Below are 17,314 nucleotides of genomic sequence, written 5' to 3' on the forward strand. Positions count from 1 at the left end.
CCATGAGAGGTTTTCGTTCCTGGGAAGCAAAGATGCAGAAGCAGAGTCTTTGTTGATTTACATCCTGGTGAGTTTGTTTTGGAGAAGTGTCACATTTCTGAATGTTGACACAAAGTGGTTAAATCTTATTTTGATGTACGTACAATTTTCTGTACTGTACCTAAAAGTTCCTGTTACTCATGTATGTGAGCTGTTTGAACGTGATAATGAAAAGAGAGACTTGAATTTGAGTAAACAAACTTGCCAGCGGTCTTGATGAGCATCACAGAGAACATATCATTTTTTTCCATAGTACCATAATAAGTTATCATGTTCTGATGGTCTGAGCGCTTGCCTGCTCCAGTGTTCTTTGAAATCTGTTCTTTAGTGCTTTCCACAAATAACCTCTAGAATATGAAGTGAATTGGTTAGATTTTTACCGTTTTAACCATAAAGAAATTCTTCTGCAAATGTGCGATTTTCACCTCATCGAAACTCCTACATGAAAATGTGGAACAAATCCTTCATATTAAAGCAGTGAAGGATTCCTGTCCCACAGTAAAACTGTATTTCTGTTCTACATTGTTGTTTTTCAACATGGAAGTGTTCATTAGGAAGGTGAACAAATTAAAGTACTGATTCTGCGGCAATTGAGTGTGACTCATCAAAATAGCCTGAATGTCAACTATTCAAGTGCTTCTAGAATCAGCATTCTTGAAGAGGAGATGGCTGTAAGTTACAGGTATTTTCTGCACGTTTCATTCAAGCACTGTCAATGTAATGGATCATTTCAGATGGGGGAGGCCAGCACTGCACTAACACACTGGTCCACTAGGAGGAAACAAACGCTGTGCAATGGATGCTTCTGGATGTGGGCAATACTGGTTTTAAGGGCTGGTTTTTATACATGTGTGTATGTGTGTATCTTTTTTTTCCAGCAGCATTGCTGTCTGTCCGAGCCCAGGCATCTGGAAGTGCTGCATAAACACGGGTGGGACTCGGCAGCTTTTCGTGCACTTTGAATCTAGGAGTTGTATCGCTAGTTCCCCGACAGCCAGCTGCAGAGCTGACCGCAGGCCCTACTAAAATTTTCACCATGTCGTTGCAGTTTGGACCTTGTTCTGGTGCTGTTGGGGTCTGTAAAATTTATTTTGCACAGCTGCACAGCAGTTGGACTGGGATTTTCCTTTCAGTGTAATACAGCTAGATAAAGATGGAAATGTGAGTCATGGCTGTATCACAGCCACTCCAATAACGGAAGAACATTTTATAATAGCAGGAAGGATAAGAACGTAGGCATAGAACTAAACATTGGTGTTGCAAAGAAACCTTCTTGTCAGCTGGCTTCTCTTTAGCCATCCTGAACATGGAAGTCTCTTAGTAAATTTGGCTTTTGTTTCAACTCTTAAAGCTTCAAGGCTGACAAAACCCACCGTGAGCCCCGGCTGGATTAGGCGGAAGAGCACAATCTCCCCATAGCGCAGGGGCAGAGGAGGGATGCCCGGACACGGCTGCCAGCAGGCTGAGTTTATCGGTGCTCAGCATCTCTGTTTCAGCCCGGCCGGAACATTTCACGTGGACCTGCTGAAAAGACGAAATGCCTTTTTCAGTGTCACTGGTACACATTAAGCCCAGCAGTGTCAGATACCTGTTCCCCCAGTGGCTTTCTCCACCTAGGCTTGTTCTGCCCTGGTTTTCCTGCATTGATGAGCGGCTTCTCTGCACCGGCTGGAGAATGACCATTTTCCTAGAGCCATCATTAATTTAGGATGGGTAGCAGGGGCTGCTGCTTGAAGCTCTCTGCTGCTTGTTTTCTGCTGTAGCAGTGTTGTAGCTGCGGTGCATAGCGCGTTTCTCAGGCAGGATGGTTTCCAGGCTGCCTAATGCTGAGGCAAATGCAGAGAGGAGCTGAATGAAAACTAAGTAAATGTGTGGAGAGAAACAGGAAGGGGAAAAAGAAGAAATAAAGTGGCAGACGGGAGGAAAGCATAAGCTAGAAGATTTAATACCGTGTAATATTGCTAGGTGGTAGTAAAAAGGGATAAATCAAATTACGGAAAACGACATGTTGCATTTCATTATACTTCTTAATAGAGCGAAGCATAAGGTGTACAAAGTGGCTGTTCATTAGCTTCTGGGAGTGAGTGGTTCTATTAGCCAAAAACTTACCCCTTAGAGCCGAAGGGGCTATGTGCCTTGAGCAGGCATGTCTTACTGTGTTTTTAACTTCTGAACTGTTTGTGAAATCCCGCAGTACTGGACAGAAAGCAACGTACACTCACGCCGTGGGTCCCGTTAGCAGTCTAATGTTCCTCCACACCCACCTTTGTGAAGTGTTTAATTAGATGTGCAATTATAATAAATAAAAGGAGTATTTACCTGTATGGTCCCTGAAGTCAGTAAAATCACAGTGGGTTTACGTGGCTGTAGCAACGCAGAATTCAGTCCACCTTTCTCGTGTGCAGTTTGGACTGGTAAGAAAGGATTTATCGGAGTTCTCAAGCAACTTCTGTTTTGTTTGATACGTGGAAGTTGCATACATCTCACATAAGCGCAGAGAGATCGTTTCTCGTGTGATTTTTTTCCTAGCTGAAGACTGAACCATCCCTCCTCTCTGATTTGACATTGCACTGCCCTTAATCCGCTCTGCTCTGCATCCTTTTTGTCATGCAGACTGCAGTTTTGTTTTGGCGTTTTTGAATGCATGGCACATTTATATGAAAAAAAAAGCCTTCTGCTCTCTGAGAGAAGCCTGTGCAGAAAAGAGGAGCTTCCCGAGCGTGCCAGAAATTATAGCTTTAATGTGTGAAGCATTCAAAATCCAGCACGCTGCAAGGATCTGCTCAGTAGCTGGAATGTTTGTGCTGTTCAGTCAAGTCAGCTGGCAACAGAAACACAGCAAAATGAATGATAAGGTCACTGACTGCGTAACTTTTCTCAAATACTTTTCTGCAGCTGGTGAATATAACCATACATGGATAAGACGTGGCCAAGACGCACTGTCTGTTCACTGCCGGGACTCTTGCTCGAGACTCGGGTACCAAAACAAAGGCCAGAACAGACTTTCACTTCAGTAATTATTAAATTTGTTGCTCTTTTCAAACAGTGTGATCTTGCTCTTTCAATCTCATTCTTGGCTCCAGCATCTGCACGGGATAAATTACTTTTTAAGGGTTGAAATTCTGTTGCTTTGCAGACAAAGTCCAGGAGTAGAATACTGTTTAATAGAAGAGACTTTTCTTAATGCCAGTTGGCAGTGGGTTTAGTCAATAAATAGGTGTTTGATTCTACTGCAGGTGGAGGCAATGTAAGTAGCCTCTAGGGAAAGACAAAGAGGCATTTTAAATAAACCTCTTGGCATGCTAATCATCTTAAATCAAGTACCCGGGTTATCCTAAAGCATTAGGATGGGACTGGTAAAATGCCATCATGCATTTGTAAACCCTGAGCAACCCGCTGATAGAGATACAAAGTCGTACTTGGAAAATCTTCATTTAGAAAGACAAAGGGAATAATCTTCAGCTACCTGTAAGCTGCAAGATCAGGAGATGGTACTAAAGACTTTGCTCTAATGCCTCTGTTTCAGAAAGAAGCACAACTTCTTGCCCAAGGATGTCAAAGCGCGCACATCTCATTGCTGTTTTCTAGGGCTGGAGGCACCTAAAACATGTTCCACCAATTTAGACTCTCCACAAATCATGGTTTTATTCCATCTTCTGCACCAGTTAATTAATGGTATGTTCCTATTCTCCGTGAGAGACCAGGCGTGGAAGCCGGACTCAATACGTGGCATGCTGAGGCTACACATAGCAGCAAAATGCCGCCTTTTGTCTTTCTCTCAATGCTCTTCCTGATGTTGCCCAACATTTTGTTGGCTTTTTTCAGCTGCAGACGTATACCGGGCTGATGATCTCAGACAACTGTCAACAGTGACTTCAGGACCTCTTTCCTGGGCCGTGACAGCCGGTTCCAGGATCAGCATCAAAGAGCTTTGGTGTGGATTATTTTCCTCTACAGGCATACATTCTTCTGAGTCCAAAAATGAACGTTTCCTCCAAATTCTCTGCTTAGTTTCTTTAATGATCACCAACAAAAAAATAAAATCCAAGGACTCTGAGGAAGAAAGGAACTATTGAAATGAGCTGCTCACCTTTATAGTCCTCGTAGCTTTCTAATACAAAACAGACCTCCCGAAATTTACAGCTGCGGTTCTGTTTGTAGAAAAGATGAACCACAAAATACACAACTGCCATGAATTAACCTCACAGTCATTTTCAGAACGTACTGTATTATCTCCAGAGAGCGTAGGTTGGCTTTTGACACCGTCCCTTTGTTTCATCCTGGAAAACCCCAGATGTACCTGGTTGCCAGGGAGGAGAGTGGTGTCAAAGAGTTTGCATCAGTGAGAGCCAAGTAAAATATTAATCATTGTGGGGCCTGATGCCTAAGTGACAAGGCGGTAGCTAGGAAAGAAAGCAGGATAGCACTGTTGAGTGTTACAGCTACAACAGACAAGGGTAGTTCAGATTTTCCTTTACTTAACAAGAACAAAATAGACAGCACAGAACTTCTGTGAATTTAACAAAGGATTAAAAGCCCTGGGCTATTTTAAGAGGGTGCGATACAGCAACCCTTCTGCTGTGAAACGGTGAGAAAAAAAGAACTGCAACACGACTACAACTTCCACACTGCTGTGACGACGTCTGCCGTATGCAGAATGAGCAGGACAGGCCCCCCTGCCCACAGAAGCACCGCTGCAGGTGCTCTCACCTGTCCAGCCAATTACTGGTTTCACCGATCGACGTTTCTTATCAGGACCACATGTACGGTCCAGGTCGGCTCTGTTGCAATCTGTTCGGCCGGCAGAAGCTACGCAAGCGCGGCCGCCTGCTGCAGGAAGTGGCTCTGTGGGCAGCAGGATCCGCGTCTCTCGCACAGACCTCGCGCAGAAAACACGGCTCCAGGAGAGGAGCGGTATTTTTGGCGAGACGGGGAAGAAGTGGCTGTGAACCATCCAAAGGGACAGTGAAAAATCCAGCGGTGCTTGTTGTCAGCATACCTCTAGAGCACCAGTATTTTGACCAAGACCCAGCCCCACTAATCTGTTTACCTAATGTCCCCCTGCACTTCCACTGAAGTATGAGCTTATTTCCTGTACTAAAATACCGTGCGTCTTGTGGTTAGTTATTAACTAGCTGTTGTGTTTGAAAAAGGACTTTATTTCAGCAGAAAGTGATTCTTTTGTAATCCTCGCTCAGTTTGGGGGAGCTTTGCAATCTGCCGGTGAGACATCCTCTTGCAGCGCAAAGCTGTTTGTGCAAAATAAATGTGTGCGTAATATTTTCTAGGCATTGTTAATCTTTACATTTTCATCACACCGAGTGAGGTAAGACTGACTTCCAGCAACAGAGAGAAAGAATAATCCAGAATTAAGCATAGTTTTGCCAAATGCATTTTGTTGGGGTGGGGGGATTCCCAGCCACTTGCCCCTTCTTTAGGACCTGTCTGCAGCCTCTTTCGCTTTCTCTTCGAGTGCAATTGCACAGCCTGGAGACGAGAAGTTTCCTTGGGAATCTTGCTGGTAGGTTCAGCTTTCAGTGCAAACTCTTACAGTATCACGCTCTGTGGAGAAATTACTTATTTGTCATTTCTGGTATTCTCTCCGTTTCCCTTGTTTTATTTTAGAAGTTCCCAGATAAGATTAGTGAACTCCATGTGCTGAAGCGTGAGGGTGGAATGAGTGAGCGGAGGATAAAGTCTCGCATCACTTGATTTCTATATGCATAAATCTGACTAAAGCAAATATCAGGGAAAAGGAAATTCAGTGTTTACTTATTCCAATTACTCATGCTTTCGTGTTTTTAATCCCCTCCAGGCCCACTTCTGTTAGCTCTAAGGATATCTAGAAGCTATTTGTTCAGGACTAGGTGCTTGAATAGTCTTTAAATTCCGATTTTTTGCCTTTTAATTCCATTCTTTTTTCCATTAAGATTCTGAGTTCAGGGAGATCGCAGTGTTAGATGGGCACTCATGCAAGGCTGAAATGCCATCTATGTTTTTCTCTCTGCTTTTAGACCCAGATCAGCCAAAGTGTCTCGCATCTCCGCAGGGGGAAGTATCTTTCCGCAAGGCTCAGGCTGGCATCCGAACCCTGCAGCAGCTGCTGCTGCCGAGACCAGGAGCCTTCTCTCTGCCAGACACGTACTACTTGTGCTTTTTTTTCACTGCACTCCTCGGTAATTTTTTTTTGTGCGAGTGTTGACCAATCTGTGGTATTTCTCTCCTGCGTCAGCACCACCCTGGGAAAATTCAGCGTTGGGGAACTGAAGACAGGAGCTTACGCTTGCAACCATATGACTCCTAATCTTTAGGGCTGGACAGTAATGACTGATGAGAAGGGGATATTTGGGAGGGAGAAACATAACTTTTCTGACCAGCCTTGTTACTTCAGAAAGGATCTTGCTGAGTTGTTACCACTGTCTTCCCCATCTTACCCAATTAAGAGAGTGAAACAAATTGTTCCATGAACAATAAACTAATGAAACTCAGTTTTGATAGATTTGTATACTATGCTCCTTCCTCTCACTCTCCAATACTCTCATTTTCCCTGTGACCTTCCTGTTCCTTTGATACTTTAATTTCCCCAGTAAATCGCCCAAATTGCCATCCACTTCTCCCAACCACCTGCCACATCTCCCAACCATGGGATGGGGAAGAGGTGGCAAGTGATAGCTGAGCTCACCGCATCGTCATTCCTCTAATGTCAACACTGATTCCTGATATACATCAGCCCGTTTTTATAAAACCTGGGGGAACGTCATATATCTGCTAAAATTCATTTTCCTATCTCCGGCCTTGTTTTTCCATTCCTGTGTCCTACTAATGCTAAACACGACTTGATACTGGCGGATACCGTGGCAAAAGCGCAGCTCTAATGTTCACAGAGTTCAGCCAATTTTATAAAGGAAAGAAACAGCGAAAAGAAAAGGCAGTAATTACAGGCTGACAAATAGAGCTGATATATGCCCTAGTGAAAAGAAATGTTAATAAAGTCCCCTAGCCAGGCAGCGCGCTTTGGGGTCCTGTGAGTAAATGCAAGGCTTGTGCATACCTTCCTCTACCCATGGGGAGTTAAAATTCAGATTAGAGATTAATCCCTTATCCAGTTTTGATCTGGTGTCAGGCCAGGTGCGCCCACCTCAAACGCAGCCCCTACACAGCTTGATGAGGCTCCCTTTTAGACTGCTTTAAAGGTCCTTAGCCACGTTAAAGGTCCGATACTATTTACATGCTTCAGTTTGCTTTCGCTTGGAGTCCCTCTGATCTACTGGAGAGAAAAGAAACAAACCTCGGGATGACGGTGAATTGATATAAAACTGAGGAAGATTTGGGGCGTCTTTCTGGTTACCGGGATCCAGCGGAGGGGGAACGGCCTCTGCCCGCCAACACGGGGCTCCCGCCACACACGGCGCCACGCTCTCCCGGGAGAGCCGAGGGAGAGGGGCGGTGGGCGGCGGGTCGGGGCGGCGTGGGGATGCCCACGGGGGTGGGTGTCACCGGCCCCTCCGCGGGTGGGGGCCGGTTTCGCGTGCGCTCGGCGGGTACGCTAGGCCCTGCTGCCTCCGCAGGCGGCCGCTGAACCCAGGCGCTGCCCGCCGCGGCCCCACCGAGCCGCCGGGGCCCGGGCGCGGCCTACCCCCGGCGCCGCGCGTCGCTCGGCGGCGCCACCGCCGCCGCCACCACCACAGCTGCGGCGGCGGCGACCGTCGCCTCGCCCCGCCCCGCCGCGGGTCGGGCCGAGCCGGGCCGGGCCGGGCCGGGCGGAGGAGGCGGAGCCGCGTCCGGGGCGGGGCGGCGCCGCGGCCAGTCGCTGCCTCAGCGGCGGGGTGGGCGGCACGGCGCGGTGCGGAGCGGCGCGGCGCGGGGTGATGGAGCGGCGGGCCCTCGCCGCCCGCGCCCCGGCACGCAGCGCCCGCTGAGGCCCGCCCGCCGCCGCCGCCACAGCAGCAGCAGCGCGGCCGCCCCTCGCCTCCCGCCGCCACCCCCTCACCCCCGGGAAATGGCCACGGAGCCCCCGCGGCCGGCGCCGCCCGTGACGGGGCGCCCCGAGGGCGGCCGCGGGCGCTGCGCGGGCGGCGGGCGCGGCGAGGCGGAGGAGGCCGCGGCCCAGCCGGCTCTCGGCGCCTCCCCGGGCCCCGCGGCGGCGGCGGGGGGCCGGCGGCGGGGGCTGAACGGCTGTGTACCGCTGTCGCACCAGGTGGCCGGGCACATGTACGGCAAGGATAAAGGCGGTGAGCGGCGGCGGCGGTGGCGGGGTGCGGGGAGGCGGGCGGCGGCGGAGGGAGCGGCGGGCCGGGCCGCCCGTGAGGGGGTTTCCCCCCCGCGCCCTCCCGTCTATCTCAATTCTTCCAAACCTGGTTGCGGCGGGGCGGGTCTCGCTTCAATTCTCCTCACGTCCCGCTGGCGGCGGCCGGCAGCTCTGCTGTTGGCGGGGGGGGGGGGGGGGGTGGTCGGTGACAGGCGTGAGCCGCTCACCGGCGGCGGGAGGGGGACACACACGGCACCTCAGGAGCGGCGGGCAGGGCTTGCCGGCTTGGTGGCTGAGCTCCCGCCGCCGGGCTCTGCCCGCCTCCCGCGCTGAGCTGCGAGCACCTGTTCGGCCCCGGGTGCCGGCCTCAGCGGGGCGGGGGGTGTCGGTGGCGGGGTCTGGTGGTCACCTCAGTGCTGGGGGGGGGCCAGTCTCCCTGGCCGGGATCTGTTCCGCCCTTCGAGGGCTGGAGGGGCTGGCAGAGCTCACCCGGTGTGCGCAGGTTGTGGACGGAGCGGTGTCACCACGGGCGAATATCTCGCTTCTGGTGGTTTTCAGTAATGGCCTGTCAGGACGGGATAGTTAACAGGCACCTTTAAGCCAAAGGGCCTCTGCTGTTCAGCTTCATTTTAACAGGCACCTTATAAAAAAGTGGGAATTTAGGTAATGGTGTGCTGGTGCCCTCGGAACTTATGTTGAAACTATGCTTTACCTAAAAGGAACCCACAAACCTATGGCTGCCAGAAACTTCTGCAGAATATTAGTAAGCGATTTACCAACTTGGGTAACTTCTTAGTTGCTTGTTTATTTGATGGTAAGAGTAATTGCGAACCAATGGCTAGTAAGCGGTCTAATAATACAAGTATCATGAGGATACAGCATTTTTGAAGCATGCCTCCGCTAGCTTTAAATTTCTATTTTAATTCCAGGTTGAGGAGTGAGGTGTTGGCCCTTCTGATGAAGGTGCCTTTTAACATAGGCAGTGGTCAGTGCCAGAGCAAGCGGCAAAGTTAATGTTGCTAAACGGCATTTCTCACCCTTCCAGGACATCACATTTGGTATAACTCCTGCCTCTGAGCCAAATGTAAGGTATACATCCATTCAACTCTCAGTGTGCCCTTTGAGAGTAGCTATAATGAGTACCTGCTGTCATATTGCCTTTGAACCCTGTCAGTAGGAACTGCCTCTGCCGAATAGGCCAACGGCTGAACTTGAGAACTCCTTCAACCGTCAGTGAGTGGAATTACAGCACTAACGGCACTGTGAGTTTGTCTTATCTACAGCCTGCGTCCATGGCACGTCTTGCTGGTGATAATCTCCACAGCAGAGTAGTCCTTGTCCCTTGCCCCTGCTGCAACCGGTGCAATAAAATGTCGAGGGAGGTGTCTTGGATCCTTGGAGCTGTATGCCTTCCTCATTGTTCATGTGTCATAACATGGGGTGGAATCAGGCAAAATAGGCTCATTTCAGGGAGAGCCTCACCTTTGGCACGTCAATTTTATCACAGTTGGATCAAGACAACATGGGTGATACACTATCTATATTGTGGGTGCAGCTCAAATGGATTAGGTAAAGCTAGCTCCACTACATCTAACGAGCAAGACCAAGATTTTCCTGCAGAGGTACCACCATGGTTGATGATCTCATCTTAGAAAATGAGTTTTACGTTTAAGTGAACACCAAAGCTGCTCTGGCACTCAGATCTCTCATTTTTGTAACTGAATCTTCTCGTTTTATTTCTTTACAGATGTTGTATGTAGGAGTGCAGGCAGTCGAGATGCTAAAGACACACGGTCATGTATAATTCTGCAGTGCTGCTCCCCGTGGTGTCTTTGTTGTGAAGGTAGTGGCCAGATGTTTGGATATATGTAGTTGCTAATAGCACTGGTAAGGAATATCACAGACAACCTGTACGCCAGAATCTGTGAGAACTTTAAGCATGTGTGAGGAGACCAGTGTGTCCTCTACCTTCTCCGTTGCCTTTTCTGCCTTTTCCTACAGTAGTCACCCTTCCTGCTATTTTCCATTCTGCCCTTTTGTACCGCATTGAACCTTTAGCATTTTAAAACCCTAAAGCTATAAAACCAGTATACCTTTTTGTCGGGATACCCCTATTGCTATGCATATAACATGGCAAACGTGCATTGAAGGTTGTACCCAGCTGGTGTTAGTATCTGAGCTGTTTACTGATTCAAGCTCAGAGCCTTCCTTGTTCTGCCCAACTTCCTCCTGCATGTCACTGCTGTCTTCTGCGCTTGACTTCCCTTCTGTCCCCACATACAGACACGCAGAGGACTTGAACGTATCCAAAGTATTTTTTAACTATTTTATTTTTTTGGTTAAAGTACGCCTTAAAATTTCTTTGCTGTGGGGTTCCCTCCCTCCTGAATAACCTTTCCATTTTCCCTTTGCTCCCTGTGACTGTTACCGCTTTGTGAAGAAAGGGCTCTAGTAGTCTCCCTGCATACACACATAGACCCTCGGCTTCTGGGCATTATGATTGACCTTTTGTTGAATGCTGTGTTCAGTAGTGCTTCCCCTGGAACAGAGTAAATCATGGAGTAAGTAAGGTAACCACCTTGGGTTGTGGCTTAATTCCATAGGCAGGTGGAGAGAAACGGGAGCTGGTGGGATACGTCACCTTATGGACCCTCCTGCTCCTGGCTGTGGTTTGGTGCCTGTACCTGCAAAGTGCTGGAGGTCCCCAGGCCATTAGTGGGGTTCTGTAGCTAAAGGAGCCATTCTCTTTCGATGTGACTTGCTCGGTCACGCAAATCACAAAACTTCTAACTCTGGCTGCTGTTTTCCCAATGCAAAGCGCATACGTTCTGGTCGATCCTTATTAGATACCCTCAGAGGACAGAGAATCTTTTCTGAAGTAAATGTTTGGTGTGTTTGTGCGGAACACGTTTTATCTATAGTTCAGTGAAGCATGTGGATTGGATGTGATTTTTTTGTTGTTATTGTTTAGAAGAGTGCATACATCTGTATTGGGTATTTTTGCAGTAGATTTGAGTTTCGGAATGCTAGCAAGCTTTGCATGCAGAGCCATAGAGAAATGTTTGTGAGATATTTCAGAATTTTATTTTTGGTATAGTTCTGCTGCTTCTTCAGAAATGTTAAATTGCTTATTCATATATTAAAACAATACTACTCCCTATCTGTGCTGAAAAACCCCAGGAATCCTAGAACAAAACCATGACCAACATCCATATGTTAGTATGATCTGCAGGTGATGATATCTCTGGTTGTTGTAGATCAGAGGGAAGGTTACGGAGTTTTCGTCTTCATGGTGAATGTTGAAACATGAGTCCTTGGTTTCCAGGCCTGCCTCAGTCACAGTTACAGAGTAGGTGCTCTAGTCTGTCAAGAAATCCAGAGGATGAGGGAACTTTAGACAATGTCAGGTTATATTAAACTCTTCAAGTATCAATCCAATAGTATTAGGTTCTACTTCCAGGAATATTTCCCTGGTCTTTCTACCTTTTAGATTGTCTGCTTGTCTTAGCATCAAAGCCAACATGCAGATTTTGAGGAGTATGCATTATAAAACCTTTTTTAATGTTGTGATTGTTAGCAGTTCACATTCAAAACACGTGCCGTTCAAATACTTTGTGCAGTTTGCTAAGTGATTTCCAGCACATGTAAAAGGGTATGGGGGTGGGGGGGAAGCTATTGTGTCCTGAAGATGTTGTGGTAGTCTGCACATTATGTGGCAATAGTTTTCTAGTTCTGGAAAGTATACAAAATCCAACTTTCAGCAAGCAACATGACTTGAGAGCTGTTTTACGCAAATTTTTAAAACCACTCTTTGTTCATTGGCACAGCCAACTGTTGTTGTTTCATACAACTTTTCTAAGTCTGGTGGTTGTGTCAAAGTAAGTATCTTGGGCTCTAAAGATTTTGTTTAGTTTCCAAGACTGCGCAACAGAGCCCATTCAGAGATAATGCTTTCTAAAAGGTGAAAACACAATTGCTGTTACAACTGCAAACTCAGGGCACAAAGCTCCTGGCTCGTTTTACTGTGTTTCCTCAAGTGGTAAGCTGAAGATGGAACCTATTTTACGTACAGCTGACATTTTTGCTTCCCTTCTAAGCAAAATAAATTACTATCTGAAAAGCTATGAATAATCCTAGGAGAAAATTTATTTTCCAAAAGTGGGTTTTTCTTTTTCCCTTGCGACTGATGATCTTGAAACTTAGAGCGCATTTCACAGGGATGCAGTTACTTTTCTCCATTCTTGCCCATATCCATCTCTTGAGTACCCTCAGATATTCAGTTGCATTTCTTATGCAGCTACTCAGCAATATTGCTGACTGGACAGTCATTAAGGCTGTTTTAGGAGGATATTTTGGGGTTTTTTTGGTGCGGATATGATGAAGGTGGTTGCCTGGCTGAGGTGAAATTCTATATTGTAATTATGGGTGATACAAATAGTAGCATCTGATTAGCATGGAGTGTTATAGGGGTGCTACTTGTAGTAATATAGAAGTGCTCTTTCTATGCCACTAGTATAGAAATACAGTCACAGGACATATATTTCTATTTTAGCTAGTGAGAAGTGCATTAAACTTGGTACTAACTCCTTTAACTTCTTGGCATTGTTGGAAAAACAACTTATCGGTTATTTAAAAAGGGAGTGTCTACGTAATCTTCCGTAGTTGAATGAATGTTGGTTTTGGGGTGGAACTTTCAGTGTCGAGTCCCAGTACTGTGTTGGCCTTGAGCAGAATTAGACCCAGGAAATCATCTGATGGCTAGAAAGAGGAATGCAAGCAAACCTCTGCTAAGGATTTGTGTAGGAGCTGCCGATTTTGACTCTACTGTGCACATACTGAAAGCAGTACAACTTTGCAACTAGGCTGTCCCTGATGGTGTATTTGCTATGGGGGGGGGGGGGGGGGGGAAGGGGAGGGAAAAAAAGGCAAAAAAAGCTGTATCTCTTAAAACTAAGCCCTGAAGGAAATGCTTCTCTTGTAGGTATACTGCAGCATCCAGATGGGACTGTCCTGAAGCAGTTGCAGCCACCACCTCGCGGTCCCAGGGAGCAGGAGTTCTACAACAAGGTGAGGGTCCTGCAGCAGTGGAGGGAGGTGGCTCGCTGCAGGTGAAATGATGGGTGTGCTTCTGGTAGAAGGACATCCTTATTGTTGTGATTGGGAAAGTGCAACCTAAATATCTGAACGGTAGGCCACCGACAGCTCTGTCATGGTATCTGTGTGCTATCTAGAACTTTCTCCTCTTTGAATGTCTGTCCCCATGCCAGACCTACTTCACTCACAGGATTTAAGCTTGCTTATTTGCTCATGGGACAGTGGGCTTTTCACAGCATTTAAGATTTTATTGAAAAGCCTTGTATTATCTCCATCTATGATTAAAGGGTGGTATGTCTGACCCCATCTTTCTCATGTTGGTGAGTGTCTCAGAATTGGTTGCATCTAAATTTAGCATGTCTTACACTTCCATCTAGTCTGGTTTATTGCTAGAAGTATTGCTCTGTTCACTGTATTAAAACTGTTCACTATATTAAAACTCAGCTCCTTTAAAAAGTCAATAAAAAGTGAAACTCTCCAGTTGTTTTAACTTTAGTTTGTTGTATTTTTCCTATTGCTCATCTTCAGTTTGCTTTATCAGTAACTTTAACACAAACCAGAAAAGCTGTTGCTTGTTGTCTTATCAGGCTAAACTGTTTTAAGAGCCTCTTTCCCTTACTGACCTACCTGCCTGTGATAGTCCATCACGTGTTTTTTCTATATCAGCTTGATATGTCATCTCTTTCCATGGCCTATTAGGTACGAAGAACTGTAGAAATAATCTTCATGCAGGATGAGAGAGGAGTCTTGAGACCCTCTTTTTGTTGTGTTATTCGGTTTGTTTCTTCCCCCCCCCCGAAGGGTATTAATTTAAGTTACCAAAAGACCTCACGTATTTTGTGGAAATGTCTCACATTAAAACAGACTAAGGAACATGCTCTAAGCGAACAATGTGTTTGCATACTAGCATTACTTGATGATTCTCATGATGGGACTGCTAGACAAAACAGCAGCTCTTGAGTTAGTAGGAACTCAGCAGGAGCCAGTTAAATCTAAACGTAAATATTTTTCTGAGGTTTCTCAGTGACTGTCATTTAGATGAGGTTAAGAAAGATGCAATCTAGCCTGAGCAGTAACTCTTCAGTAGAAGGAGAAAGCTTGAACAGACTCCTTTGCGTGCCAGGCTGCTTACTCTTCTGTGAAATCCTGAGGTACGGACAGTAACGTGCTATCACTGTCTAGAGCTAGCAGGTAAGTGGGGTAAGCTTGAACATTGCTTAGACGTTAACCGTTCACAGCACAGGCTTTATCATTTTCCCTGTTGCTTACACTCACATGACAAGCTGTGAGCAAGACCCTGGGCAAAATCTTTGAGAAAGAGGTCTGTATTAGTGCCCTTGTTACTATGCCACGTCATAGTGGAAGAAGTCATGTCTCAATGCTAGTAACTTGCAAAGTTAGCTTCAGTTATGTCTTCCAGGGCCTTGCCGGGTCGCTTCCAACACTGAATTTTTTTGGTTATAAGTCATTTGGGAAAGGAGTTGGGCAGTTCTTGAAAAATAATGGAGAAAGGGAAAGGTGTATACACAATTAGTTGTGCGTGGACTAGAATGCCTTTTTGTGGGAGAAGGGAAGGAGAGCAAATGCATGTATGTTATGTAGGTGAAAGTACAGGAGAAAGGTCTTGGGGATTTGTCACTTCTCAACGATTAACTACTATCATGTTTGCTCTCAGGCAAGGACCACGTGATGCAGGATATAGACACCATAAGCACTACATATGGTTGTTACAAGATGAGGATTACTGCGGATTGTGAGGTTCAGTGTAAGGTACAGTTTCACCTACAGCTTGAGCTGATACAATAGCTCATTGCTGCTGAGAGGGAAAGGCCTTTCTTCACATTCTTGCCATTTACCTTGTGCTGTGCTGATGCTTTTTGGACATCGATGAGCTGATTTGACTTATTTAAAAGACGGCAAAACGTCCTTGTGTTGGTAGTCTTCTGTCAGTTTTAGTGATTAAACTGATAAGCAGTGGGAACAACAGCAAGACCGCCGTGTTTTGGTGACTGAGCTCAGTGAATCTTGTGGTCTATAATCAAAGAGACATTATCACCTTGGAGTAGGCTAATGAGCCTCCAGAGAATGGGGGAAGGAGAATTTTACCACTTCTTGAGACAAGGGGTTGTTTACAAGGCAGTCAGGTACAGGAGATGGTGAGAAAGTGCAGAAACAAAACAAGACTGATGAATCCCAGGCTGTCAGTTTGTCAGGGCTAGACAACAAGTCCGCTGATAAGATCAAACCAGAAGGATATCCATTAGTATATGTGGATTAATCATGACTTTTTTTTCATTTCTGCACCTGTTTTTTCATATGTGCTTGTAACTGTTTTGTCTGTAGTGATTGATCAGGTATTGCTTCCTTTGCATGCTACCTTACCCTGGCCTGAATTAAGATTAGTACCGCAGTACCTGGGCCAGAAACAAGTGGGGGTTTTTACTTATGGGTAAAGCAAACCTCCCTGGCTGAAGTAATTGAGAACCTCTGTAGTTTATGGTAGCAAGAAGATGAGCATGTCTCAGTTTCAGCTGCACAAGTCAGCTGGAGAGCAGCTATAGCAGATCTGAGGCAGAAGTGTCTTCCAATAATGAGCAGTGACCAGGAGGTGGTATTTCAGCATGCAGTCTGAGTGCTTGTGAGCTGAAGATTGCAGGGAACGTGTCACGATAGAAGATAATGAGGCATTAAGAGACAAGTTTGACTATGATATATTTAACCTGATACCAGGTAGATACTATCTTCTATGTGGACAAGACAGTCTTCTCTTCTGAAACTGCTGGATATACCTTCAGCTGGATGTGTGAACGTGACAGAGGGCCACAGTCTGTGTCGGCAAATCACCAGAAGTTTTTTTCCCCCTGGGTATTGATGGGTTATTTTCTATTGAGCACAAAGCTGAGTGCTGACTGGTAGAGCCCCCAAAAAATGGGCTTCCATTTTGGAATGGAAACTTGAGCAAGACACTGTAGTGCAAAACACTAATAGTGATCTGAAACCTGCTCAGAAGTGGGTGGCAACTGGAAGTTTTGAAGATTTTCACAGGTCTCTGTCAAAGTGGAAAACTGGAGAAATCTCTCCAGTAATTCCTACTCAGACTGCCACTAGGTTATCTTTCTGTTTTCCTGATACTATATTTTCAGTTTAGCAGTTTAAAAAAAAACGAACAACCTACGCTCTAAATACAGGTCTTCTTTTGTAAGAGATTATTTCACCAAGTAAACCAAACTTTTATCTCTACTACAGCAATATGTATCATTCTCTACTGATAGGGAAATGGCTTGCCATGATTCTGTGTTATGAGGGAGGGGAAAAATAGAGTATGACAAGATTATCGTGAATACCTTGGACGTGTTCAAGGCCAGGTTGAATGGGGCTTTGAGCAACCTGGTCTAGTGGAAGGTGTCCCTGCCCATGGCAGGGGGGTTGGAACTAGATGAGCTTTAAGGTTCCTTCCAACCCGAACCATTCTATGATAAAATGTAGTAGAACAATGAGCTCTTTGTAGTCATTGTTAATAACTTACTATGTATTGCTTAACTTATCGTTGGAGTGTGACTTTCCAGTGGTAATGTCCAGTTTCTATTGAGTTCTGTAAATATGAATAATTGTCAAATCAAAATAATAACATTGTAATTTTGTTCCTGCAAACTCCCTTCCTGTACCTGACGGCATGAACTTTTTACAAATGTAGGCTGCGTAACCATGGAGTATTTTACCAGGTCTTCTGGTACCCTTATCTGGGTAAAAAATTTGAGTTTTTTGACCTTGAATAGCTACAAAATACTTTGTTTTCAATAGGTGTGAGCAGCAAGAGAATGAAAAAAATTGAAGTAGAAGGGTTGTGGTTTTTTAAGGACTATCTACACTGATGATCAGTTGTTTCCATCTAATGGAAATACTCAGTGAGAATATGTAGGCGGAGGTGCTCTG

General features: G+C 46.0%; 2 protein-coding genes across 2 annotated transcripts in view; one reads left to right on the forward strand and one right to left on the reverse strand.

The window, feature by feature from the left end:
- UBE2D1 (ubiquitin conjugating enzyme E2 D1) overlaps nucleotides 1–17,314 on the reverse strand; it is a 197,364-nt gene that overhangs the window by 35,487 nt on the left and 144,563 nt on the right. The gene's annotated exons all lie outside the window — the stretch shown is intronic.
- IPMK (inositol polyphosphate multikinase) overlaps nucleotides 7,966–17,314 on the forward strand; it is a 45,572-nt gene continuing 36,223 nt past the window's right edge. Inside the window, exons 1-2 of the mRNA XM_050898828.1 lie at nucleotides 7,966–8,270; nucleotides 13,269–13,354. Of these exons, the coding sequence (XP_050754785.1) occupies nucleotides 8,039–8,270; nucleotides 13,269–13,354 (318 nt within the window). The 5' untranslated portion in view covers nucleotides 7,966–8,038. The remainder of the gene's footprint in view (nucleotides 8,271–13,268; nucleotides 13,355–17,314) is intronic.

Source organism: Gymnogyps californianus, chromosome 6 (assembly GCF_018139145.2).
Source record: "Gymnogyps californianus isolate 813 chromosome 6, ASM1813914v2, whole genome shotgun sequence".
In the NCBI taxonomy this organism is placed as follows: domain Eukaryota; kingdom Metazoa; phylum Chordata; class Aves; order Accipitriformes; family Cathartidae; genus Gymnogyps; species Gymnogyps californianus.